General features: G+C 38.6%; 1 protein-coding gene across 2 annotated transcripts in view; it reads right to left on the reverse strand.

Moving 5' to 3' along the window:
* Positions 1–27,272, reverse strand: part of PARD3B (par-3 family cell polarity regulator beta) — a 1,051,931-nt gene that overhangs the window by 412,656 nt on the left and 612,003 nt on the right. For both annotated transcript variants that reach the window (XM_032637435.1, XM_032637436.1), the window contains one exon: positions 20,323–20,438. In XM_032637435.1, the coding sequence (XP_032493326.1) occupies positions 20,323–20,438 (116 nt within the window). The remainder of the gene's footprint in view (positions 1–20,322; positions 20,439–27,272) is intronic.

A 27,272-nucleotide genomic window follows, 5' to 3' on the forward strand; every position in this document is an offset into this window, starting at 1 on the left:
TCACTTCGACCGATGTAATAAACCCCTGACTCATCTTTGGGATTCTGCACTTACTCCTTATAGCCTACTTTCCACACAGGCACTACCGTAATCCTTTTAAAACAAAATACGAAACAAAAATCTTGTGATTTGTCACAAAAATCGTGACAGTCTCTTGACTCAAAGCCTACCAATAGCTTCCAATCACATTTAGAAGAAAATCTAAAAACTTCCTAGAGTCTCCAAGCCCTCGTCCCTGGGGGCCTTTCCAACTTGTTCTGCATGGCTCTCCCTTTGCTCAGCGTACGTCACCCATCCTGGACTCATTGCAGTTCCCCAAACATGCCAAGTACGACCCCCTTTAGGGTTTTGGGACACGCTCTTCCCCCACATAGTTCATGGCTCTCCTTCATTCACATCTTCACAGATATCAGATCATCACATAGGTCCTGCCGGACCACCTTACCTAAAGTAAGGCCTTCCACCCACAAGTCTGTTAACTGTCTCCTCCTCCTGCTTCATTTTTTCTACAAAGCATTCATCACTGACATCTTCTCCATTAGAACATAAGCTCCATGTGGATGTGGTCTTTGATTTGTTCACCGTTTTGTCTCCAGGGTCTAGAACAGTGCCTGGTACATGGTAGGTACTCAATAAATACATTGAACGAAACAAGGATGCTCAGGGAACTGGGAAAATAGGTAATACAGAGACTAGACCTAGTTTATGGATTGGGCCTTCCTGATGGCTTTAAGTTGAGACCTGGAGATGTAGAGGGAAGGGTGAAGTTGATTTCTGGACGGAGGAAACATGACAGCCCCCAAACAGGTCCCACACACAGAATCTAAAAATCCTTTGTACAGTAGAAGTGCTCAGCATGAGCACGTGACTGGTGAGAGACCGAATGGGGGAGAAAGAAACGGGTCAGTTATGGAGAATCTCAAAAGTCACATTAATGAGTTTTGTCTTTATCCTCAAGGCAATGGGACACTGTTAAGGGATTTTCAGCAAGAAAGTGACATGATCGGATTTATGTTTTACAAAGATCACCCAGGCTGCAGCGTGGAAAATGAGCTGGATGGGAGTAAGACGGGAGGCAGTTGTTTCTTTTTTTTTTTGAACCCAAGTAGAGGAATTTACATTTATCCCTATTAAATTTAATCTTCTGAATTGCAGCTCATCAGTTCTCCCTGTTGAGATCTTTTTAAAATCCCTATTCTGTCATCCATGCATTAGCTAACCCGCCAAACTGTGTGTCACTTACACATTTGACAAGTCGGGCTGCTACACCTGCGTAATGCGCAGGGCTTATGCTACTGAACACCATCCCTGCTCTCTTCAGGTGCTTGTGGGGTGTCTGGCTGGGTAGCAACATACTCTCCCATCACGAGGCAGTATCTCTTGTAAAGTTAGCTGGCCGTCCCAGAACTGAACTATAACCCTCAAGATCTAGTAACCCGAGCTACCCAGGATTTTCATGTGCATTTCCCCCAGAGCTTATGGACTTCATACTAAGACAGCAACTCAGTTCATTCTTGCATGAATTAATTTTGGCACCTGGCTTCTGGCTGGGGACTGTATAGTTGCTTCTGTTCCTGGCTACAATAAGTGCTATCAAAAGATTTCTGTTCTGGCATGAACTGAAATATGTAATAGTGTCTATATTTCTGCCCAGACTCTACTATCATCTGTTTAATATGCAAACTGTCCAAGGCTACTAGTATGTAATAGATTTTGAAAAGTTGTCATCCGGACTCACTGTTTATCAGAGGATATTAATTTGGGGGTTTATGTGCTGTCTCTCCAATTCAGAGCATACAACCATTCACTTAAAAAGGATCACAAACGTCTGCACACACTAGTGAAATGATCTGGGAATTTATACTGATCTATTAGGCGAGCTCATTTAAATCAGGCTCCTTTTGGCAGAACGGGTGGTTACACATACATATTAAATGTCCACTATTTTTTTGGAAGGTATTGAGGTATATTAAGGATCCTGAACATGGTTGAACTAATAGAAAACATTACTAGGAAAAGGAGAAAGTTGCTAGACCCAGACTCCAAAGTGACTTCACAGGAAGCGATTTTTTAATCTCTTTTCCTTAGACCAGGGGTTTCTTTGGAGGCCTCAGAAGCTACCAACCAAGCAAGGGAAAAAGGAAAAGCACTGGGCTGCATTTATGGTGCATCATCCCCTCCTTTCTGCTGCCTCCCAATTCTTACATTAAATACAGTTTCTTGTCATAAAAGTCTGAAAGATATTCAGAAAAACTGATTTAAAATTATTTGGGTATGAATCTCTCATTTAGTAAGAACTGACTGACTTTTTAATCAATCTTTGTGAATGCCTAGAAATTCTTGTCAGCTGGGGAAAAAAAGCCCAAAATATAAATGTAATGTACTGATATTTTAAAATAAATTCTAAATGTAACAATTAATAAAACTGGCATAATTATACACTTCAGAACCAGTCATTTATTAATTTCAAATTTCTGGCTTTATTCTCGTAGCTTGGAGCCAGCAATTTTTTCATGTCTCGGATACTTTGGGGTAAGTCCTTGTAAAGCACATAGGCTCTAAGCCTTGTGCCTAGAATGACTGACAGGAAAAAAACAAAATCATTGCCTGCTTCAACCAGAGGAACTGTTTCAACAGTTCAGGACATGAAAATATAAACTTAAAAATCATAGCTTTAGGATCATTGAGAAGAAAAAAAATAATGATTTACTGATGTTCCATATGGGCATCTCCTTTCTATATGTTGTGCCTTCACTAGATTTTCCAGCTTGAAAATGGCACCGTCATTGTCCCAAGCAACTCTGACTCCTCAACCTCTGCTCCCGCCTCAAAGCTTGACTTTGACCATAGGTAGGGAATCAGGTCATTGCTCTCTTACTGCTTTTCTACCCATTCTACAATTGTATCAAAATACGACTGGAATAATAGTCCCTAAAGACTAATATCTAAAAGAACTCTCAACTTCTGCCAGTTCACATGAGGCTCTCTTTGCACTTCTGTATATAAGCTGTGACCAGAAGCATACAGCCTTACAGGGTAGCTATGGCATACACTGTAGGCTGGCTGACCCAGTGTCACCAGCAGCCTCGTTCTCCCCAGCTACTTGCTGGCTACAAGGAATGTGACATGTCGTAGCCTGGCCAATAAGCTAAAAGTGGAAGTTTTCAGGGCAGCACTTCTTAGACAATATTGGATATCCCGATAGAGAGGGAAGAAGGTGGCACACCCTTTTGCCTTCTCCCCGTCCACCACTTTTTTTTTTTTTTTTTTTTTTTTGCCTGGAACATGGATATGATTTCTGAAGATACAGCAACCATCTGGACACTGCAGTAACAAATATGAGGACAAAGGCCAAAAAAATCAAGAATGACAGAATAGAAAAAGAGAAGGAGCCTAGGTCTCTGATGGCTTCACTGGGACACTGAATTGGCCCTATCCGGACTTCATGTAATATATGACCAAAAAACCTGTTCATTACACCACTGCTGGTAGAGTTCTCTGAGAGTTGCAGTGGAATGTGCTCTTATTTTTTTTATTTATTTATTTTTTTTGCGGTACGTGGGCCTCTCACTGTTGTGGCCTCTCCCGTTGCAGAGCACAGGCTCCGGACGCGCAGACTCAGCGGCCATGGCTCACGGGCCCAGCCGCTCTGCGGCATGTGGGATCTTCCCGGACAGGGACACGAACCCGTGCCCCCTGCATCGGCAGGCGGACTCTCAACCACTGCGCCACCAGGGAAGCCCCAAATATCCTCATTTCTATCAGGGACAGGATTACCTGCTTTTAAAATTCTATTTTAAAGTTATTTCAATGATGCCAATTGATTTTATTCTAATTTTAAGTGTAACACATGTTTGAAGATTTGAAATATGCAGAAATATATCTAAGATAAAAATGATCCTTGCACTGCCCACTAAGAGAAAAAGCAACGTTAACATTTTGACAGATGTCCTTCCATTATTTATATACGTATAGACACGCACATCTCAACATACATACATATACTAATTGTACACTGTGTTCTTCAAATGTTTTATCATTAATGTTTCATATCATTAAATAGTCCGAAGAGTTTTATTGGCTGCATAATAGTCTATTATATCTATCAGATTAATAGCCTATAATTTCACCAATCCTCTTCCTGCTGGAAAATTAAGTTCACTACAGTGAAAAATCAAACTTAAATCTTGGTCAAATCTTTCATTTTTTTTTGTAGGATGGTTCTTTTAAATGGAATTACTGGATAAAAGGTAAAAATTGTGCTAAGGTGCCTTATACAAATACCACATTGCCTCGCAGTAAGGCAGCATCAACTTAAAAATACAACAAGCATGTGTTGTAAGGCTGGTGCGTATATTTTTCAATATTTGCCAATATAATATCTTAATTTCCTCATTGCTCGTGAGGCTGAATATATTTAATATATATTGGCTTATTAAATTTCTGTTTACTTTTGTGAATTGTCTGATCATATATATTTCTAATTTTATATTGAAATGTTTTCTAATTACTACCAAGAGCTCTTCCTATATGAGAGATGTTAATCCTTTGTCATGTATTTTATAATTATTCCTTTTATTCTCTTGAACACAGAACATGAGGATAATAGGGAGTGATTACTAAGTGTCTCTTAACAGGGTCTCAATCTTATTTAAGAAAGCTGGAGTTTCCAAATTAATTAATTTTTCAGGATGTTGCTGGACTAAAAAACGACAGTGTAATCCAAAATGAACTCCATCCTTAGTTTCACATATACTAGCCATAGTAAATCTCTTCTCCAACTTAAGAAAAAAATATTTTCTCTTTCCACTCAAATAACCTTCTCTACATATTTCTCTTAATACTAGCATTTTATTTTCAAAATGAACCTTCTAACACATGCTTAGAAAAGTACATGGTAATGATATATTGAATGCCTGTTTAAGATTATCGCCTGCTTTCACAAATACATTCCCAGTCCATTAACGATGAAGCATATCATCAGTTTTTCCAGTGGGGCAGACAATTAGACTGAGCTGTCTTTAGAAATTCTTGCCCTTAACGACTTGGTGACCACATTTTCAATATAATAACATCTCTAAATTATGGCTTGTAAAAAACTATTTAACCAGTTTTACAAAAATAGTTTGCTATTTTACAAAAACTATTTTTTTTACTTGGATACAGATTTAGATATCTAAGGGGCTAGTTAATTTAGCCGATTTAAGTGTTAACTAATACATCTATGCTGGATACTGTCTAAGTCAGGTTACGTGATTATGGGGCCTCTTAAGGCTCCTCAGTTGTCTTAGCATATGAGGCTGTAGAAGACTGTACTTGTATTAATAAATTCTTTGATTAAACCTAAATACAAAAACTGCTTTGTGGATAAAAATGGGCGTAAATTACGGAGCTGTAATGGGAGAGCCTGTACCAAGTGTTTAAACTATGTAGAATATCTCCAATTTATCCTAAGTTAATCATGTTCTTTGATTCAGAATTTTTGGGGAATTATTTTGGGGTATTTGTCACGATGACTAATACTATATGACCCAAGGTGAGCAAAATCTCTGAATATTCAGCTTACACCACCTTCGCCACAACTCACACGCAGTCAAATTACTCTGTCCTGATGTAATTCGATTTCGTGTTGCTGCACGTAAAAGCAAGGAGTTCAGGAACATTTTGAATATAATTCCCATGGCACGAGGTTTACGCACAGACTACCCCACTCTTCTGCATACAGATTTACGGAAAATGAAAAGGGGAGTCATAAATAAGCACACAGTTTTTTTGTTAGAGAAATACTTATCTTCAACTTTTTCTAATTCAACAAACAAAAGGAAAACATTCTCATAAGTTAAAATATAAGGATGTACTGCTTTAGATTAAAAGGAAGATAACAAAAAGAAATGATAGAAGAACACAAAGGGGAAAAAATGTCAGTGACAGAAGACTAGGAAGGGCCACAAAACAATCTGATCTAATTAACCCTCCCTGGCAGTGCAAGGGAATTCACATGATCTAAATCAATTATGTCAAGTGATTGCCTAATTTATTCATCGATTCCTCCAATTAGGAAATAAAGCACACGGCCCTTTTCTTCAAGTTTTAAACAACTGCTTTCACTCTTTTCTATGTAATGGAATTAAAGCCCTTGGCCGCCTGTATTTTCTGCGTTTGACTCTTTCCTTAAATCTGTTCATTATTATGAACCTTCTCCAAACACTTTCAAATGAACAAAACGAGTTTGGGTAAGTGAAAGTGAATGTAGACTGCTATATTCCACACCCTCCTAAAATATCTTTATCCCTATTCTATTCTGCTACCCAAATCAAACATTTACTTGCACTTTTATTCATTTATACTTTAAGTATTCGTCTGCACTTTTATTCATCCATTCATTCGATATTTTGATGTAGAAAAGGTGAACTTTTCTACTTAGTAAGATAAGTCAAATCAATCATGGAGATCAATGGGTTTCTGACATTGCAGCCAGATTGCTCTAACACTATCCATCCACATCATCCATCTTGGATTTACTTGACACCTACACATTCTAAGTGGTGAGGAGGAAGCCAAAGACTTAAAAGATATGACCCTGTAAAGGCTTGTAATCTGATTAGAGTGGGCAGAAATTCTCACTCAGTAGGTACCCAAACAAGTATGCAATTCAGTGCTAAAATTCAGGATACCAAAAGAAATTGCTTTAAGAATTCAGAGAGGGCTTCCCTGGTGGCGCAGTGGTTGAGCGTCCGCCTGCCGATGCAGGGGACACGGGTTCGTGCCCCAGTCTGGGAGGATCCCACGTGCCGCGGAGCGGCTGGACCCGTGAGCCATGGCCGCTGAGTCTGTGCGACCGGAGCCTGTTCTCCGCGACGGGAGAGACCACAGCGGTGAGAGGCCCGCGTACCGGGGAAAAAAAAAAGGATTCAGAGAAAGAGCTGGAAAAAAATGACAGCTCCCTGGAGCAGGCAAGACTTGAGTGGGTCCTGAATGAAAGTTAAAATTTAAATAGGAAAGAAGAGAAGGTGACGGTCTTCTGTTTTTACAGTTGAGACTGGGAAATTAATAAGCCTCACTTGCAACAGAAAGGTACAATGGTTTAGAGCCTAGGCATCAAAGTTTAATGTGCCTGAGTTCAAATCCTGGCTCCATCGCTTACTAGCTATGATACCTTACAGAAATCGATCGCTTTAAGCCCTGTTACACTCATCTATAAAATGGCAATAGAACTGCTGTGCAAAAAACCACGCTTGGCATATAGCAAGTGCTCAAGAAAACATTAGCTACCACCACTACCATCACAGATACTACTGCTTTCTCTCTTTTTCCTCTTCATATTCTAGATTAATAGGTATCATCACTGCCCTGAATATTGGGCTGAGGAGTTTGATCTTTTTACCAGGAGTAAAGGAAAGTCAGTGGCTTCTAGCCATTGGATAGACAGTCATCCAGCAATGTATGAGACGTTATTTTACCATACATGTGCTATTCTTGCTGAGGCACATTGCATGCAGTCAGCCACGTTCTGTCATCATAATCCGTTATTAATGCACGCTTAGTTACATCCTTGCTCTTTCACGCTGCTCTGCAGTTAATTCCTGCACACGTAGCGACCACAGACACTTCTCTACCCTGGAGATTCTCTCCCAGATTGCATCCCGCTGCACAGCATTGCTCACATGTCCCAGCTTGCTGGCGATCCTTTCTTTCCTCACTCTACTCTGGCCCTTGCACATCACCTTTCAACTTCACAAACACATCTTCTCTGCCAAGGGCATTCCTCAGAGCTCTAAGTCCTGTGAGATGGTCTGTACTCAAGGTTTCTGTGATCAGATGAGTTTGGGAGATGCTGAACATTATTGTATCTTGAAGACTTATGGGGACTCTTAAATGCCCAGCAACGTGCATAGAACACATTAAAGGTTGTGAACAACGTTGTGTTTAAGAAGATTGTTTCACTCAGAAATGTCCAAACTTGCTTGACCGTTCTTTACTATATCATTCAAGTTACTACTAAGACATTCAAACAATTCAGTTTCAATTTTATGGTCACCTATTTTTATATTAACGAACACATTCTTTAATCTTCGATAAGGCTTCATTCCTAGTCCATAATTAGAGGACTTTGCCACTTATGATTTTCCTCTAGAGGGGAAAAAAAAAAACCAAAGGAGAAAGCCCTAAGATTATTCACCTGGAATCTACTGATTTATTAAGGATAGAAATAGGAAACCTCTGACATAACTCAGTTTTCACTCAATTTGGGTGCTAAGTATTTTTTTCCAAATTTAGAAAATGGGCTAAATGTTTTCCAATCACTCGGTACGCTCTTGTTTTCCTTTTAAGACTTTTTAGCTGCAACCTCTGCAGGTCTCACATTCTTTCAGAACAATCCTGATGTGCTTGGGGATTATGTCAGTTAGTTCCTGGATCAGCAGAGGGTAGATTAGCTATTCCCAGCTCGCTTGAAACCATCACTCATGATTAGTCAATTTCCACCTTGATCTCTATTGCAATTTTTGCTTTAATTTTAATAACATCATCTGATAGAGTTCCTAGTAACCTTTTGTTATGAACACTAGAAACCAAGTGGGAATTGAAACATTAGCCTTTCCAGTCATGTTCCTTCTCTCCACAATTTGTGGAAGTTTATGTTTGTTATACTGAATATCTTTCTGGTGTCTTTCTTCATTTATTATTACTGTTCATGAGGCTATTTCCACTAAGGGTAGCCCACAGAAATAAGATAGTCTGTTGTCACTGATAATTCTCAATTATTTAGAACAGTGTGTGGCACAGAGGAGGCACTCAATAAATATTTGTTGAAGGAAGGAAAAGAGATGGATGGGTGAATTTTACATGAGACTGAAATTATGTTTTCAAGTGTTGGACAACTTTTCAGTCTTATAAAAATAGAGTAGGTGTTTCTGGCGACACCAGCCCTTGTACGAATGTGCTCTAAATCAGCCAGAGCCACTGGATACACGGTATAGTAGTTTTAGTGTTCCAGTGAAGAACCAAAAAGAAATTATTTTAGTAAGATTAACTGATTTACCCTAGAAGTTTTTCTCATAAATAAGTCCAAGTTCTGACTCTGCTTCTGATTCATGTTTAACTAGACATTTTCTAACCATTTAATGAAAGATACAGATGTAGTAATTAATACATACTTTGGAGGAAGAAACATACTTAGCTTTAGGAAAGTAAAAGCAAAATATCTATTTTCCCCCATGAGCAAGAGCTGAGATTTGACCTTTAATGAAGATTAACATTTACTTACAAAAAGTGCTATTTAATTTAGAAATTTTCAGGCTTACAGAGGAAATGCTCAGATGATTCAAAATAGAAAATATACAATAAATAAATATATAAAAAATGTTTAGGGCTTCCCTGGTGGCGCAGCGGTTGAGAGTCTGCCTGCCGATGCAGGGGACACGGGTTCGTGCCCCAGTCTGGGAGGACCCCACATGCCGCGGAGTGGCTGGGCCCCTGAGCCATGGCCGCTGAGCCTGTGTGTCCGGAGCCTGTGCTCTGCAACGGGGGAGGCCACAACAGTGAAAGGCCCGCATACCCCAAAAAAAAAAAAAAAAAAAAAAAAAAAGTTTAGCCACAGCAATAATTTTAAAAGTAAAATGAAAATATTCCTGTTGAGCCTACAAAATTGGCAAAAATGAAAAAAACGATGACACCCAGATTCTTCCATATACTACTGAGAAGAGTGTAATTTCCCTTCTGGAGGGCAGCTGGTCATATATATCAAAAAAGCCTTAAATCTTTATATAACATTTGGTCAAAGAATGATACATACCGAAATTCACAATGATGAAATAATTATGAATTTTTACAAAGGTTTATGTACTAGTAGGGTCAATCCACTGCTATTTCTAAGAGCAAAAAATTGGAGACAACTTTTACAGCCAAATGATATAATATCAAGCAAATAAATCAGGCTATATTTATTCAAGAGCAAGCTTTACAATTAGAAGGCAGTATTATAGAAACAAAGACACAGAGAACGATATCTAAGCTAGATTATTCTTAAAGGACCCAAATTTAAAGCATATGTTCAGTAGAATCACTTTGGGGAAAAACTAGAATATAAAAATATGAATATGTATACATGAGAATAGAACTACATAAGACCAAAGAAGTTTTGCTTTTTAAAGAACTGCAACTTCTGCACTTAAAAATGAGATAGTTGTACCTTCCTAGAGTAGTTTCAATCTCTGCATAAAGTATTGCCAGTAACAAATATTTATCATTCTGAATAGCATGTGGAAGAGACGACTATAAAACTGCCAAACTTCATTAACATGTATTTATTATACTATATATTTTATATATTTTATTATACTATATTTAATTATATATTTATATATAGTATTTTCAGCTAATGGAACTCTCACTTCAAAACAAGTAAAATGGTTCATATTTGCAAGGAGAATTTAAGTATTTTGTTTAGCTTTGAAAAGCTTCCTTAGCTTCATATTTTATGAAGATGTTCTTATATTAGTACAAAAGTTCTATTAAAAAGGAACAGAATTTCATTTAAATATGAACAGTGGTTTAGAAAACAAAGGCAAGTAGGAAAGAAAGTTCATATTTGGCCTTATTTAAAATGGTTAGTATCAGAGATGTAGAGCCTCAACTGAGGTGCAAAAATATTCAATATAAAGAAGAAAGCACTTCATTTACTAATCCAAGTTTTAAGAGGGGTCCGGAATATGTCAGTTCTAAAGGATGAGGCACATTCCCCATTGATCAGGATTTCCCATCGGAGCACAAATAATGCTCTAAATATACAGAAGCTAATTTAAGAAAGATTGGCATGGGTTTGTCATTGGCATAATGTCATTGGTTAAGGTTCAATTATAAACATTTCCAAATGTTATAGTTTTCTTTATACTTCTTGTGGGAAAACAGAGCCTTGGGTTTCTCTTCCCGAGACTAAATTTTTACTTTATCTACATATGCCACTAAACAATACCCCAGCTTAAAGAAACCTAATCTTTGTGAAAAACCATGGCAACATTTGAGACCATGTGACTCCATGATTGAATTAACAATCTGCATATGAAATCCACAGCAACCTTTTCTGCAGTATTTCACAACATTGACTTGAGGAGAATTTACTTATACCGGCAGCTCAAGTCAGCCACCAAGTACAAAAATACGAGTAGGATATGAAGAGGCTCACCTCTGATACCACTACTGACATTACCCTCTCCACGACTGATGCTGTGACTAATAACATCATTGAACTTTTTATGTTCTAGGCACTAGGTTAAGTGTTTTTATGTAAGAGGGATGGTCCTTGCTTTAAACATTTTTTTTTTTTTCTGATGGGGCATATGAGAGAGTTGTGCCTCTTAGTCATTCACGCAACAAATGGTGAATGAGAGCAACTGTGTTTAAGGTATTTACCAGCACTTATTCATGGGAAGGGGCATGAGAGTGGGATGGAAGGTGCCACAACTTTCAGAGAAGCCTACAACACACAAAGTACTGAATAGCATAAAGGTACAATTTCTACACAAAGGGCATCCTTGGGGCTTCCCTGGTGGCGCAGTGGTTGAGAGTCCGCCTGCCGATGCAGGGGACGCGGGTTCCTGCCCCAGTCCGGGAGGATCCCGCGTGCCGCGGAGCAGCTGGGCCCGTGAGCCATGGCCGCTGGGCCTGCGCGTCCGCAGCCTGTGCTCCACAACGGGAGAGGCCACAACAGTGAGAGGCCCGCGTACGGCAAAAAAAAAAAAAAAAAAAAAAGGCATCCTTTTCTACCTAATAGTAATAATGAACACAAAGTCAAATTAGTCTTGAAAATGAACTTCTTTAAAATATATTCCTTAGGGACTGTAAATTTAAAAAGAAAAAAGACTACATATGGAAAAGAATTTGAAAAAGAATATATATATGTGTAAAACTGAATCACTCTGCTGTAGACTTGAAACTCACCCAACATTGTAAATCAACTACGCTTCAATTAAAAAAAAGGATACCTATGGAATTACAGGGCGAGAAAGAGGTCCTTTACAGAACGAAGCATTTATGTACCTTTGCTTCCAACCCCAATAGTTATTCCAATTAATTTTAAACAGAATCTGCATTATTCTGCTGTATTCAATATAATGATCTAGTTATATTAAAGGTATAGAGAAGTGATCCATATCACTATAATTTAGTTAACAGTAATACTAGTCCTTAATTTATTTTCATTTTTAAATGTGCAATTGTCTAAAATTTAATTATATGTTTTAGTTAACGCAAATGTTGCTTTTTCTTAATGTTTTGAAAGAGGCCTGGCTTTGGATGTGTGATGTCAGTTATTCTAAGTTTTCCTGGTTTCTCTTTTTGCAACAGAGAAGAATTCAGCCTGAGTTCTGATATGTAATTTCCCTAAACTCATTGAACCTGTTTTCATCTAGTCACCCTACTTCAGTTATAACCTGTGTGGTTACTTTATTTAAACATATTAAGGTACACTAAAAAATTAAAAAAAAACCAAACTGTACCTTTTATCTAAAGACAAAAAATGCACAGTGTCTCCTTTTCCATTTTTCTGATGAATTTTGCTTCTCAGTCTTCAAGAGTTGTTTCAATTTATGTATCTATTCTTTCCTTGCACACAAAATATGCCACAAACCAGAATTAATTTTCCATCCTTATTAACTTCCTAGATTTCAAAGCTTGTAAACTTGATGTATCTTCTGATCTGGCTATCATCGCTTGATATATTTGGGGTGCAGATTCGATTTTAAACAGATTTGAGCTTTTCAATATTAACCATGAAAATATCTAAGGAGACCTCTCATATGTCTCTTTTTCTTTTTTTTTTAATTTATTTATTTATTTTTGGCTGAGTTGGGTCTTTGTTGCTGCGCGCAGGCTTTCTCTAGTTGCAGCGAGCGGAGGCTACTCTTAGTTGCGGTGCGTGGGCTTCTCGTTGCAGTGGCTTCTCTTGTTACGGGCTCTAGGTGTGCGGGCTTCAGTAGTTGTGGCGCATGGGCTCAGTAGTTGTGGCTCGCGGGCTCTAGAGCACAGGCTCAGTAGTTGTGGCTCACGGGCTGAGGTGCTCCGCGGCATGTGGGATCTTCCAGGACCAGGGCTCGAACCCATCTCCCCTGCACTGGCAGGCGGATTCTTAACCACTGTGCCACCAAGGAAGCCCTCTCATATGTCTCTTAAGTCACCTCTCTTCCAGGCAAGATATCTTTATTTCTTTCCACTGTTTTTCATCAGATATGGTTTCAAGGCCCCTCACCAATAGCTGGATGCATCTACTCTGTTCTTGTCTTTATTAAAATACTGTAGCCAGAATTAAATACAGCATTCTATCTAGGTGGGTTATGGCCAGGCCAGGGTATAATGGAACTGCTGTCTTCCTTAATCTGGTAACATGGAACTAGCTGTGGGGGTGGCCACGTCAGGCAAGAGCTAAAACACAGGGACACCTTCAGTAACTGTTATTGTCCCAGGTCTCCTAAACTCTACCCTCGTACAATTGATTTCTTTTAATCCGACTTCAGGACATTGCCTTTATCTTTCACCACCCTATCTAAAATAGGCTTGCCTCCCCGCAGTCTTCATCTTTACCTGAATTTGGCTTCAGAGAAATCATGTCTATCTGAAATTTTATTATTTATTTACTGCTATGCAACTTTATCGTCTATTTACCCAACGAGAATGCCAATACCATAAGAGTGGAGCCTTTATCTTATCTACTTAGGTATTGCCTGGCATAGAGAAAGTATCCAATAAATGGCTGTTCAATGAATTCATCATCATTCGATAAATTCTATCTTCTTCAATTCTGAATAAATCATTTGAATGCTAATTCTGTCAATCTATCATACTACCCAATTCTCTGAGACAACATGTATTGAAAATTTGGTAAGAACGCTTTCCATGTCTTCATCCAAGTTATATACCCAATATTCATCAAATTCTGTTGTTTTGTTAGAATATAACAAGAGGGCCCAAGTACAGAGTCTTACAGTATACGGTATTTAATTCCTTTCAGAGTGACAATGCACCTTAATTAGCACATTTTGGGAAAGGGCACCCTGATGCTATTACCTAGCTTAGTGCATAATTTGGTAAAAGTCTCAATCAGAAAACAAATGGAAATACCTTTATTAAGATCAATGTAAACTACATGTATAATATTTCCCTGATTTATCAGTCTAGAAATCCTATCAAAAAGGAAAGCAGACATTGGTTGTTTCAGAGACCCCAGCATTGAGGTGGCTAGTGACCACTTTCTTATTTTCCTTTTTGTTTGACAAAGAGAAATCCTCCGAGGATTTCTACTAATTTCTACTCCTAATTTCTAATGATCAGGAATAGTCACTTTATAATCACAGTCCTCTTAGTGCACAGGGATGGATACAAGGCGTCTAGATTTCCGCTTGCTGGCAGCCATGCTCTTCCAGTGTGAACATCATTCTCTTGTGTGCATGAGGATAAAATTAACACAGGAACCGGTGGCTCTGCTTTCCACCTGACAGCTGTTACGTGCTGTAAACAATGGTCCACCACACTTGCTTTTTCGTGCTCTAAAAATACCTTGACTGTCTAACTCTTAAAAGTTTTGCAAGCCTCATCGTGTGCAGCTGCTTAACTCCTCCTACGTTGATTCTTTTAGATTATTGTTACTCTTTTTTCACACCCTCTGCTTCTCTCTTTCTCTTCTCTACACAGCCAAGCTTAACAATTAGTTCTTAGGGTAGCCACACTTGTGCTTCAGATGCCTCTCCCTTTTCTTCTCTCTGAGATAAGTTATCATCATCATGTCAGTACTTCTTTTTGGGGATCTTCACTCTTGAGTTTCCCCTTCTTGTTAGGGTTGTCATCTAGGTATCTGCAGCAAGCACCCTTTCTCTCATTTACTACTGAATCCTCAGCATTTAATGCACTTCCTGGCACACAGTAGGTACTCAAGAAACATTTGTTTAATCAATGAGTAAACATTCTCTGTAATTCCTTCATTTGGACTTCCTAAAGCTTAGGGCATTCACCTGATTGTGTCCTTGAACTCTTCCTCATCTAATAGAGATGGTAGATGCTTTCTTTTAGTATTACCATTAATTCTTCTTTACCAATCAGGTTGTTGTTTTTGTTTTTTAATAAGTCAAAGTTATATCTTAAATAGTGGTACTCAATTCAGCTTTCACAATATTCAGAGGTATTACTTACTGATGGACAATAAAGAAGATCCCTGGATATACGTAAAAAGTTATATTAAAATATTACATGGCATCATATATTTTAATTGATTAATCAGCATCACAGTTATCAGAATATACAGTTTTATAAAAATTCTCCTGTGTATTCAGTGTTCAGGATTTTTGTCTTATTCCTGAGAATGCATATGAAGGTTCCTCACTATATAAAAAATAATTTTAAAAAGAAAATATTAGAACAGTAGAATGGGTTTAATTGACTTTTTTCATGCCCATCTTCCATTGGATACTAGAGATATCTGACTGCCCTCTGAGAGGAATGCCTGATGTGTATGAAAGGGTTATATTCAAAATGTGACCCAAATCTTTTGTTGAAATGAGAAATCAGATTTATAATTTACTTCGACTGTGGATGCCTACCAACATTTCTACCTTAATACAAATTTCAGCAAGCAACTAGCAGATAATAAATTGCTAAATCACAGATCTTGAAAGAAAACCAACCTATCGTCTTGATTTTAGGGATAGTCATTCAAGACACACACAGTTTTAAGAGACTATGAGACGTGGAATGTTAACAACCTTCATTGACAGGAAACTTCCTAAAATTTCGTCCAAATGCCTCAAGCATCACGTTAAGCTCATTTCCTCTCATTGAACAGAGGCAGGACAGCTGGTCAGCATCTTCCATCTGCACCGCCTTCAGCCTTCCTCTAACTGTGTTACACAACACCCTTCTGAAATGGGAGTAGGAGGTCAATTTGAAACAGAAGAGAAAACTCTCAGGAAAAAAATCTTGCGGGAAATAGCGTTTTAAACTTAACTTTGAATGGGGCTATAGATTAGGTCAGGGAATGGGCCAAAATGCTGAACTGCTGTTCCCTGAATAATTCAGACTAATTCTTAAATAGCATTCGGGGGTCATAAAACACCAGGCCTGGATATTGAAGATGTTTGTGCTTCAACAAAAAGTCTCTGAATGTGACTCTCTGGCATACTGCCAACAAGGTCAGCTCTTCGGGGGAAAAACCCTATGCCAAAGGCCAAAGAGGCAGCTGTGTTACTCAGCTCCTGAGAGCTTCCAGCTCAACACCCACACAAGCTCAATTATGAACAAATTAAAGGGATCCAGACTGAACATAGTAATTCTGGTAATTTAAATAAATAGAGGAAAGTCTACAATTAGTAGGAAGAGATTGATTTTCTGGAAAACCCAGAAAATGACACCCTAACCCCTTTGAATAAGCATAGTTACATCTAATTATTTAAAAATAAATTCCCTTTATTCATCATTCTAATCATTTCTGATCTGACTTAAATGTGGCCACATGCATGCCAGCAAAAGTATCCACAAATATTGAGGTAGAATAGCTTCAAAAAATCTATAACTTTTAGATATATAGGAATTAATGACCCTGAGTAAAATTATAATCAGAGTCTTACACCTACATTTTAGATCACATAGATAAGTGTTGTTACTCATTTCTACCTTCTTCAAATGCACAGAAAAATTTAGAGTCATTCAGAAAGAATCAAAGATTCAATACTGGGGAATCTATTAAAATAACTCACTATATGAATAGAATAAAGAACAAAATACACATCATCCTGTATAGATCCTTAAAATCACTTAATAAAATTCAACATCCATTCCTGATTAAACAAAGTGAGCAAATAAAAAAACTTTTCAAGAAGCTAGGAACACAAAGAAACTTGTTTAAATTGATCAAAACATTTCTATCAGGAACCAAGAGCAAACATCATAAATTAATGGGCACACCCATGGTAGAAGCATTCCTCTTTAATCTTTAAATTCATTTTTGATGAGCTGATCTCAAGTTCATGTGGGAGAATAAATGCATGTGAAAGGCCAAAGTAATTTTACAAAAGAAGAAAAAACAGAGGAAGATAGCTCTATAAGTTATCAAAATACAGTGTAGTCAGATGACAACTGAAACAGGGTGATACTGGCATGGGACAGACCAATGTATCAATAGAACAGCATGTCTAGAAATCACCCTATGTATGAAAGGGAATTTAGTATTCAATGTGACTGCATTCCAAATTAATGGGGGAAGGACATAAAAGTCAGTAAATGTTATGAATAATTTGCCTATTTACATGGAGAAAAATTTTTCCACCTCATAAACCATGAATAAAATTATTGCTAAACATGGAAAAAAAACACCAAGCCTTTAAATGTACAAGAAAATAAATAAGATAAATAAAACCAAACAGTCATGAAGGAAAAGATGGAAATATTTGACTATAAGACTAACGCTTTTTTTATAGTAGAGGATATCACGATCAAACTAAGAAGACAAATAATAGATCGCAAAAGTTATTTATAACATACATAACAATATTCTAAAGATGGAAAAGAATTAACAAATGGAAACATTTTCGGCAAAGAATACGAATAAACAAATCATAGAATAAAGAATAAGAAATACAAATGCACCAAACCCCCTTATCCAAACCAAAAGATACAAAGTTTCAATTAAGTCCAAATTTAATCAAAAGGGGAAAAGTAAATAATAAATCAAGATTCATTCATATAACGTAACACTATACAATTAGTATAAAGAAACACAACGTGTGACAGAGATGTTTGTACACAGATGGAATGGCAATTAGGTATTTTCTATAAGGATATACATAGCAAACGACGTTAAAATCATGTTTGTATCTCGGAAATAAAAGAAGGAGATGGGGATGAGAAGTCTTTATTTTTCACAGTAAGAACTGTCTGTCTTTGGAAACATAAGTGAAAAGAAATAAATGGAACCCACTCACCTTTAAAATAATTTGAACATAATATGCAAATGAAAATACTAGCTTAGACTCAGCAGCAAAAATGAAACAAATAAAAACAAAGAAGGTACCGATGAGGCTTATTAGCCTTTGAAGAAGTTTAAAGGCTCTATAAAGGAGGAATATCCAACATAAATTATGCAATAAATAGGAGGTTTATCTTTTTCATTTTGAACATATGAAATTGCTGTTTTTCTAGGTCAAACACAATCAAGTAGCACTAATTTGCTGTTCAACCTAAATACCTCAATTTTTTTAAACTTTTTGAAGAATGGATCTTGACCCGGAGAGAATTATCCGTCTAAGCACAGTCACCAACCTTTTTTTATCAAATATATTCATTCCTTATGTTGGCCCAGTGCCATATATGGAAAACTAAACTACCTACAATATCTTTTTCATCTAATCAAACAGGGAAGACACTTCCAAATGTTTACCATGCTGGTATCGCCTGAGCTTATTCATTGAGAAAAAACAACATACTTATTGAGCTCACTCAATTTTTCTGAGAATAGGGGTTCAGAATGGCCCTAGAATGTTGACCTCAGAGCCCTCTGAAAGACTGTTAGCTTTAATTTGGCTTTTCCTGGAAGGGACCAAACTTTGATAGTTTCTTACAAAATGCTTTTACAGCACATTTTACCACTTGTGCTGTATGGTGCATTTAAACCAATGCTTTTAGTTTGATACCTGTATCCTGAAGACAATAGCTCATGACCTTCGCCCAACTATGTAAAATTGAACAAACATTACTATTGTCATTTATGTTATAAGTACAATAAAATGCAAAGGGTGACTGCTAACTATTCATATTTTGCAAGGGCTATTTCATTCTAAACGAGAACATTTCTCAGAAACAAAATTTTCAGTAACAAAAAATGTAAACAGAAAAACTGTTTCTGGACGTGGCTTAGGTTTTGTTTTTATGGAACTGATATAATTTTCTTCTTTCTTAAAATGGATGCTATGTTTTTCTTTTGCAGAGACTTTTAAAAACCGCACTACTGGCTACTTATTTTTTTTTTAATTAAATGAGGAAAAGAGTAATATATTTCTCACCCCAAATTAAGAGCAGTTTTTACCCATTCACCTTCTTTATAGAGAAATTGGAAAGACAGAACAGGAAATATTTATCAAGCACTCTATAAAAACAAATTGCTCCTTAAATTATTAGTAGTAATCTGTGTCACTGTCACACATTATTCCTTTGGTCAGAGGTTCACGCTTGAGAAAATACCCCTTTTTGACCAGTGCTCGAGACGGCTTCCTTATTAAGGCTTTCTGTCAGTCTCTTACTATAAGTGATTAGAGCAAATGTATCCCAGCGATCTAGTTAATTTATAGAAAATAGAATCAACTTCTCGTTTTCATCGTGACTGAACATCTTTTTGAACTCCTATAAATGAGTAACAGATAAGCACTATTTATCAGATTGTTTCATGGAACACGCAATTTTGATTATTTCATTTTCTTGGTGCTACTAATGAAATATGTAATATGCTTCGGAAAACAAACAAACAAACAAAAAAGACATTGGCAAAGCTTGGCCTCTGAACATTCAGAAAGCAGTGAATATTTTGCTGAGAAGTTATTTTGCACCAGCATCCTATTCCAATAGTTCTCTCTCTCTAAGGACCCATGGGAGTGCAACAATGTGCTTGGGTATCTGAGATGTCTTCCGGGATCTCACATTCCAGAGCCAGGAGAACAGAGTTTGCAGGGACCCTTGCTCTGCCCTGGCAGCCAACAGTCACCCAGAAATTCCTTATAGGACTCAGAATCTCACTGAGGTTGTCTGGGCACGAAACCAAAGTACCTTGACTCCCTCAATCTGGCAAACCCAGGGACCCCTCTTCCCTCTGGTATTACAGGATTTGGAGATGGGCACTTATAGAGATAGATCTTCTCCACTGCCACCATCCCCATCCATTGCACAGAGAGATGGGATGCCCTGTAGAAGAGGATTCATTGAACTGCCTTATCTTCCCAGGCCCTGCAACAGGTATGTACATGAGAAACAGAAGAACACTTGCAGAGGTGAGAGTACAAACGCAAAGGCAGGTGAGTTAAAGATGCTTAATGGCATTCAGATCCTCCAGAAGGAATACTCCTATTTTTCTGACCTATATATAAAAATGTCACTTATCTCTCTTTTAAAAAGGGGTAATTACGATTAAATGTGTGAAAGGAGACAGGAAGATAGGATGACCAATATCCCCTCTTCCAAGCTTCAGCAAACCCTGCCCCCTAAGGTTGGAGTTGAAGAAACAATGGCAGGACATTCAAGAAGATAGATGGGCTGAGGCTGGACAGTTGATCTGGATGTCACCTCACCCTCACTTACCAAGGTCCATGCTCTTTGAGGCTTTCAGATTCATTGATTCAGGCTGCCTGGCTGGTGTCACAGATCTAAAGTTGAGGCGCTGATCCGGAAAAAATACTGCTGAATCTACCCCAGAGCTGCAGAAAGAAGCCATACGCCATATTTAGGTTTAGAATAAAATCTTATTTTTTATTCAGCAGTTCTCATTTTGAATACAGCCCCTCATCGCTCCCTCTGCAGCTCCCTCTCCCATTGCAGAGCACAGCCTCCGGACGCGCAGGCTCAGCGGCCATGGCTCACGGGCCCAGCCACTCCGCGGCATGTGGGATCCTCCCAGATCGGGGCACGAACCCGTGTCCCCTGCACCGGCAGGCGGACTCTCAACCACTGCGCCACCAGGGAAGTCCCAATCAGGCATTTTCAACCACTTCGTGAACCTCAGGTTTCTTTTACGAGACATAGCAATTCTGTTTTCATGCATTTTATCATATTCCGCAATTTAAATAATATTCTCTGGCTGATATCATGTTTTCCTCTTCACTGATTTCTGCCAGTTGGGATCCTGCTATACAATATATAACTTGAAGTGGGTAAAGCAAACCCACAAAGCACTGGCGCTTCAAAGGATGTCACTAGATACTAGCAGAGCCTAAAGGCAGGTTAAGAGAGATCTGTGGGCTAAGAACGCCCTTCCTTTAAAAACAAGTGTAAGGGTTGTATCCTTTCTAGAAAACCATTCTGTTGAATGACTAATGGCTGCCGTAGTTTGGTTTTCTACTTTATTTAGGTCTGTTTTCTAAAACTAATGTTAATGCTGAGCAAATAGTCTGCTCATCAATAATACCAACAGGAAGTAACAGGAAAAGCACAGCTGACAATTTAGACAAAAGATACATCAAATGCCCATTATAGGCTTCCTAGTACTTGTAATCTCAAAGAATTCCATTTCTGACGAATATTTTATTTATTTTGCTTGAGGATGGAGATTATATAAGGGAATTACAGACAATGCCTCATTTCTTGATCTAGAAATAAATTATATTTATATACTTTTCATGAATTAAATTACAGCCACTTTCTCCCTTGGTACTCTCCCTTGGTACATGTATTTACAAAGTAAATATGGTAGCTTGTTTCAACACAACTTTAATCTTAAATACAGTAAAAACTCAAATCAAGTATCCTCGGTAAATCTGAAAGTACTGAGGTTGAATTTTTTTCAAACGGTTGGGATTTGACATTGTAAAAAATAAAATAACCCCCAAATTCAACTGTCATGAATGGGAATCCTTATAAAATGTACTGGGGAATCTCGGTTTCTTAACCAAATACACCAAAATAAGTTTAACCTTTTCTTGAAACTTATTAGTCATGTATATTTAGTATTGCCTTGCAGCAATAATAATATTGCTGAATGACTGGGCCTCTGTTATTGTAATAGAGTGTAATATAGTGTAATACAGCACAGCATTCAAAAGCGCAGACTCCAGAGCAGGTCTGCCCATTTCTAAATCCTGGCTCTGCTCCTTACTAGCTGTGGGACTCGGCAAGTTATTGAACCTCTCTGTGCTTCTATTTTCTTATGTATAAAATGGGTATAATTACACTTCCTACCTCCTAGGGTTGGCATCAGATAAAATGAGTTACAAAGATTTGCAAAGTAAGGAGAATAGTGTCTGGTGCAGAGTAAGTGCTGTAGAAACATTTAGGAAACAAACAGATAAACAGATAGACCTTCTTTAGCTTCCCAAATGACTAAGTTTCTGCTTTTCAAGTTATCCAAGTTTTTTGTACAGTTTTTTTGCCTTCTCTGTTTTTGTCAGACTCTCTGTGGGCTTGTGACTAAGAGCCCTTCTCTCCTTCTGTTTAGAAGGAATGATGTTTAGTGCCCTGGGCTTGGGAGCGAGATGCTAGGGTTGGTGGCCTCAATTTACTAGTGCATAAAATGGACACAGTGTATAGCACAGGGTACTACATTCAATAGCCTGTAATAAACCATAATGGAAAAGAATTTTTTAAAATTGGACAGTAATAGAATTTACTTAAGAAAGTTATTGTAAGTATGAAATAAACTAAGATATGTTAAATACTGACAATAGTACCTAGCACACAGTAAAAGCTCAACAAAGTAAGCTATTAATCCTTTCCTTTGTTTCTGTAGGTTATCGTGGTCTTTGAATGAGGGCCTGAGGCACTCTCCAGCAAAGAAATTATACAATCTGCCCTCCGTATCCTCAGGTACGGCATTCAAGGATCACCCAAACTGGGATCAAAAATATTCAGAAAAAAAAAATTCCAGAAAGCTCCAAAAAGCAAAACTTGAACTTTTCATGCCCTGGCAACTATTTACATAGCATCTACATTGTATTAAGTGATTGGAAGTATATGGGAGGATGTTATATGCAAATACTATACCATTTTATACCACGGACTTGAGCATCTGCAGCTTTCAGTAACCGCGGGGGTCCTGGAACAAAAACTCCTCATAGATACCGAGGGACAACTGTACATTTTTTCATGAAAATTTCCTCAAGAAGCTTAAATCAACTCTTTAGAATTATGAAGGTTTTTCTTTTCTTTCTTTCTTTCTTTTGGCTTCTTTCTTGGTGTCTGGTTACATGCTCAGTAAAGAAAGCTACCGACATAAGGCATATTAGATGTGGTATCTAGTGGCAGTGGACAAATATGTCAATTGTAAACAAAAATCCTGACCTGCTAGTGCTGTTGACACTGGCTTGGCATAATAGCAATATTTTAATTGTTTTAGCCCACTTTAAAGAAGAATTCTGAGATGCCATGGTGAATATGAGCTTCCCCCTGAGCACTGATGTTTTGGAAGCACTTGCCTTTAAATGTGTTACTCAACCTTTATTTGCACTTCGTTTTTCATCCCTTGATCTCTTGTGATGACATGGTTTTAGTGTCAGAGAGACTCATGGCCTTCATGGAACCAGTGAATTTAAGAGCTGGAAGACCTTAAAGGTCACCTCATCTAACTCTTCATCTTGTAGATAAGACACTGAGGCCCAAAGAGGAGACTGACGTTCCAAGGTCACACAGCTGGCCAGTGCCAAAGCCAGGACCAGATTGTGGTTTCTTGAACACTTCCCAGAGCTGCAAAAGCTTTGGCTAAAATGGTGGCCAGCCTGGGACACAGGTTGTTGCTGATCTTGAGCCCACGGAAATCAGACTTTTCCCTCTTACTGTAGTTTCATGCACACTCTCTCATGCAGCTTGCATTTTAGGTTAGTTTTTTGTTTCAACAGTGGCTCATATCGTGAAACAAAAGAAAATTAAAGGGTTAATCAAAATAGATGCCACATGTTATAATGAATACCTTTAGGGAGGAGGTTTAGAACCAACATGAATATTCCTCATTAAAACAGCTCACGCTGGGCTTCCCTGGTGGCGCAGTGGTTGGGAGTCCGCCTGCCGATGCAGGGGACACGGGTTCGTGCCCCGGTCCGGGAAGATCCCACATGCCGCGGAGCGGCTGGGCCCGTGAGCCATGGCCGCTGAGCCTGTGCATCCGGAGCCTGTGCTCAGCAACAGGAGAGGCTGCAACAGTGAGAGGCCCGCGTACCGCAAAAAACAAAACAAAACAAAAAAACGGCTCATGCTGCATTTAAAGTGCTCTGCTCAAGGCAGACTATGGGAATCTACCCAACTCAGTAATGTTTTGGTTAATCCACTTTGTTTTATTTAGTTATTTATTAGCTTGGTTTCTTTTTTTTTTTGATGTGGACCATTTTTAAGGTCTTTATTGAATTTGTTACAATATTGCTTCTGTTTTATGTTTTGGGTTTTTGGCCATGAGGCATGTAGGATCTTAGCTCCCTGACCAGGGATTGAACTCACACCCCCTGCAATGCAAGGCAAAGTCTTAACCACTGGACCGCCAGGGAAATCCCCACTTGACTGTTTTAGAATACTTTACCAAACCAGGCATTACGTGACAAATTAAGAATAAGAACTCAAATTTTCCCAAACTCTTGAGAAACAATTACCCCCATTCCCATTGAAAAAACAAGATGACAATGCAATAACATGATGTGGAGACACCATCAAAGATGATCAAAGGAAATAAAAAGTTGCTTTGTACATATGAATGTAACATACATTCATATATGTGTTTGTATATATACATATGCATACCTGGATATGTCCATTAAATTCATCATGGTGATATGTACCTCTGTTAGCATTGTTTTGAACATGGCCAAGTGTACACTTTGAAAACCTTCAATAAAAGGACCCCTCTTGCCATGGTACAAAATGGAAATAAGGCTGATATCAGATTGGCAGATATTTAAGGAAGGAAGGAAGTGTAATATGAGACACGATGTGACTGGAGCCAATGTGAACTTCTAATGTACTTGAATAATGAGTATAGTACTGAGTTGGTTAATGTGAGAATATCGTAGACACATACATTAGACTAGTAAAACAGTTTGTAATTTTACGCTACATATTGGACGTTTCTGGAGTGAGAGGGTGACACAATGATTAACTATAAAACATGGCATATTTTAATTTTGAAGGCAGTTAGCGTGTGCTCGTGGCTGAATGGACTACAGCAGAAGCTGTAAGTTGACAGCAGGCCAAAGACGTGTCTTAGATAAAGACTGTATTTCCCCCATGAACAATCAGGGAATCTATCAAAGAGAAATGATATTCGATGCCAAATTATGCTGCGTAATGAATAAATAAGGGTAGCGTGAAACATATGCCAATGTCCTGAATGTAGTGACAAATCAGGAATGTGAAAGACATAGAAGACCCCCCATGAATGTTCAAGGAGAAGTGTCTGAAATGAAAAGGCAGGGGAAGGTTTTGAGGGGCATGTCTGAAGTCTCAGGTGGCCACGGATCAGCTTCACTGATTGGCTACTCCGAATAAGAGTAGACGCAGGTCACATGTATGAAAGAAAGAGAGACGGAAAGAGCAGACCTGAGAGAGAACCAAGTGGGAGGGAAAATATGAACATGTAGGGAATAACCAAATGTTGTCTGAACAGCTAATCAAATTCAGTATATTCTGTCTGCTGGTGATTTGTCTTAAACTCTCCCTGAGACATTACAGTAAAAAATGTATTTCCTTTATATATATATAATATGCATATAATATATATACTTATATCATATAATATATATAAAGGAAATATATTAAATATATATTTTTTAATTTAGACACTCATATTCTAAATGTTTGTCAAATAATTATTGACGTAATAGTACAAATAAGTTCAGTAAGTTCCTGATTTCATTTTGGTTCAAAGTACAGGCATAAGTTTAGTTTGATCAAATTTGTTTTTCACTTCTCATGAATTAGTAGTTTTCTGTTTCACAAGACTGGTTCCATCCCTTAAAAGCACTACTTTTCCCTTTCAGGGGGGCTTTTAACTTTTTTTTTTTTTTAAGACAGGGCAGCCTCCTTTGCTCAGCCCTCCTGGCTCCCTTCCAATGCTTCCTCCACTGTAAGTTTCCAACATGCAAACCCCCACTGCTGCTGGTCACCTAGGCAACACAGCAGTTTGCAGGATGGTGCAGGTCACAGGACCCTAGGAGAGGGAGAGGGAGGGGGAGGGAGGGAGGGAGAGAGGGGGAGGGAGAGAGGGGGAGGGGAGGGAGAGGGAGGGGGAGGGGAGGGGAGGGGGAGGGGGAGGGGGGAGGAAGGAGGGAGGGAGAGGGGGGAGGGAGAGGGGGAGAGGGAGAGGGGGAGAGGGAGAGGGAGAGGGAGAGGGATTCAAAGCTTTAGATTTGTTCCTTCCATTCCAAAAATGTCTTTGACTCTGTCCCTTCCTCTCCAGGTATGCTGCTCCTCCCTTCATTCAAGCCCCTCTCCTCTCTTGCTGGTTGTCCCAGACTAGTATCCTTGTCTATGGTTTCCCTTATCCATTTATTCTCCACAAGTGAACTCACTTAACATGATATTGTCAGGCTTCAAAGCCTTCAATGCTTCTCCACTGCTCTCTGGAGAAGCATGGCGCTCACAGAGCATGGCAGACAATGCCTTTCCTGTAGATTCTTTCCCCAGATACTATATGTTTTAGCCACATTGAACACACTGCATTTTCCCTCTCCCATCATGTGGTCTTCCTAACCTAAGTTGCCCTTCCCACCTCTTTTCTGCCTAGTAAGTTCCTTTCTATCCTTCAAGAAACCTTTCAAACACTACCTCTCCTGTAAAAAACCTTCCTTGACACCTGCAGACAGAGTTAGTGGCTTTTTCTTCTAGGCTCCAATGACATTTTGTATCTCATGCCCAGCAGCCTGCTTGCTAATTATCTGTGTGTCTGTCTCTTCAAGGGGACACTGCATTCCTTGCGGGCAGGGATGCTTCCAACCCATTCCAGTACCTTCTACGGCGCCCAGTTTAGAGTTCCATAAATAATTTTGAATGGATGAGTGAGCACATGAATGACAATGATCAAAAGAAGACTTAAGACTGAGAAAAAGTTATACTTTTGATTGAAAGGAGATTGCTGTCAATGTTAAAAAGAGCAGTTCTAGAAAAGGGTGAGAATGGAAGCCTAAACACAGCGAGTTAGGGAGGGAGAGGGGGAAAAGGAAGTTGCTGGTTCACATTATGTGATGAAGATTTACAGCAGTGAGAGCCCATATAAGCTGTTTTTCAAGATCGTGGAGAAACATGCTTTCCTGAAAAGGGAAGGGAAGAAATACGTGGCGACACGGAAGCAGCCAAAAAGGCAGTTGCTAATTCTCAATGATTCTAGCTCTGCAGTATCTCTCAACTACCTCTGTCCCCTGAAAGGTTCCCACCGGAGAAAGTTTCTCCCCAACCTCCCCAGCACAGGTCCTCAGTAAGTTTCACTGCCATGGCCCCAGGAGGTATCCACAGAGTCTCTGGCTTCTACCAGATATTAACTCTCCTCCATTTACCTAATCCTTGGGGGTTTTTTTGCTTTTTTTTTTTTTGTTTGTTTTACTCAAACAGAAAGTCACAAAAAT

The sequence above is a fragment of the Phocoena sinus genome, chromosome 7, assembly GCF_008692025.1.
Source record: "Phocoena sinus isolate mPhoSin1 chromosome 7, mPhoSin1.pri, whole genome shotgun sequence".
NCBI classification, from domain to species: Eukaryota; Metazoa; Chordata; class Mammalia; order Artiodactyla; family Phocoenidae; genus Phocoena; species Phocoena sinus.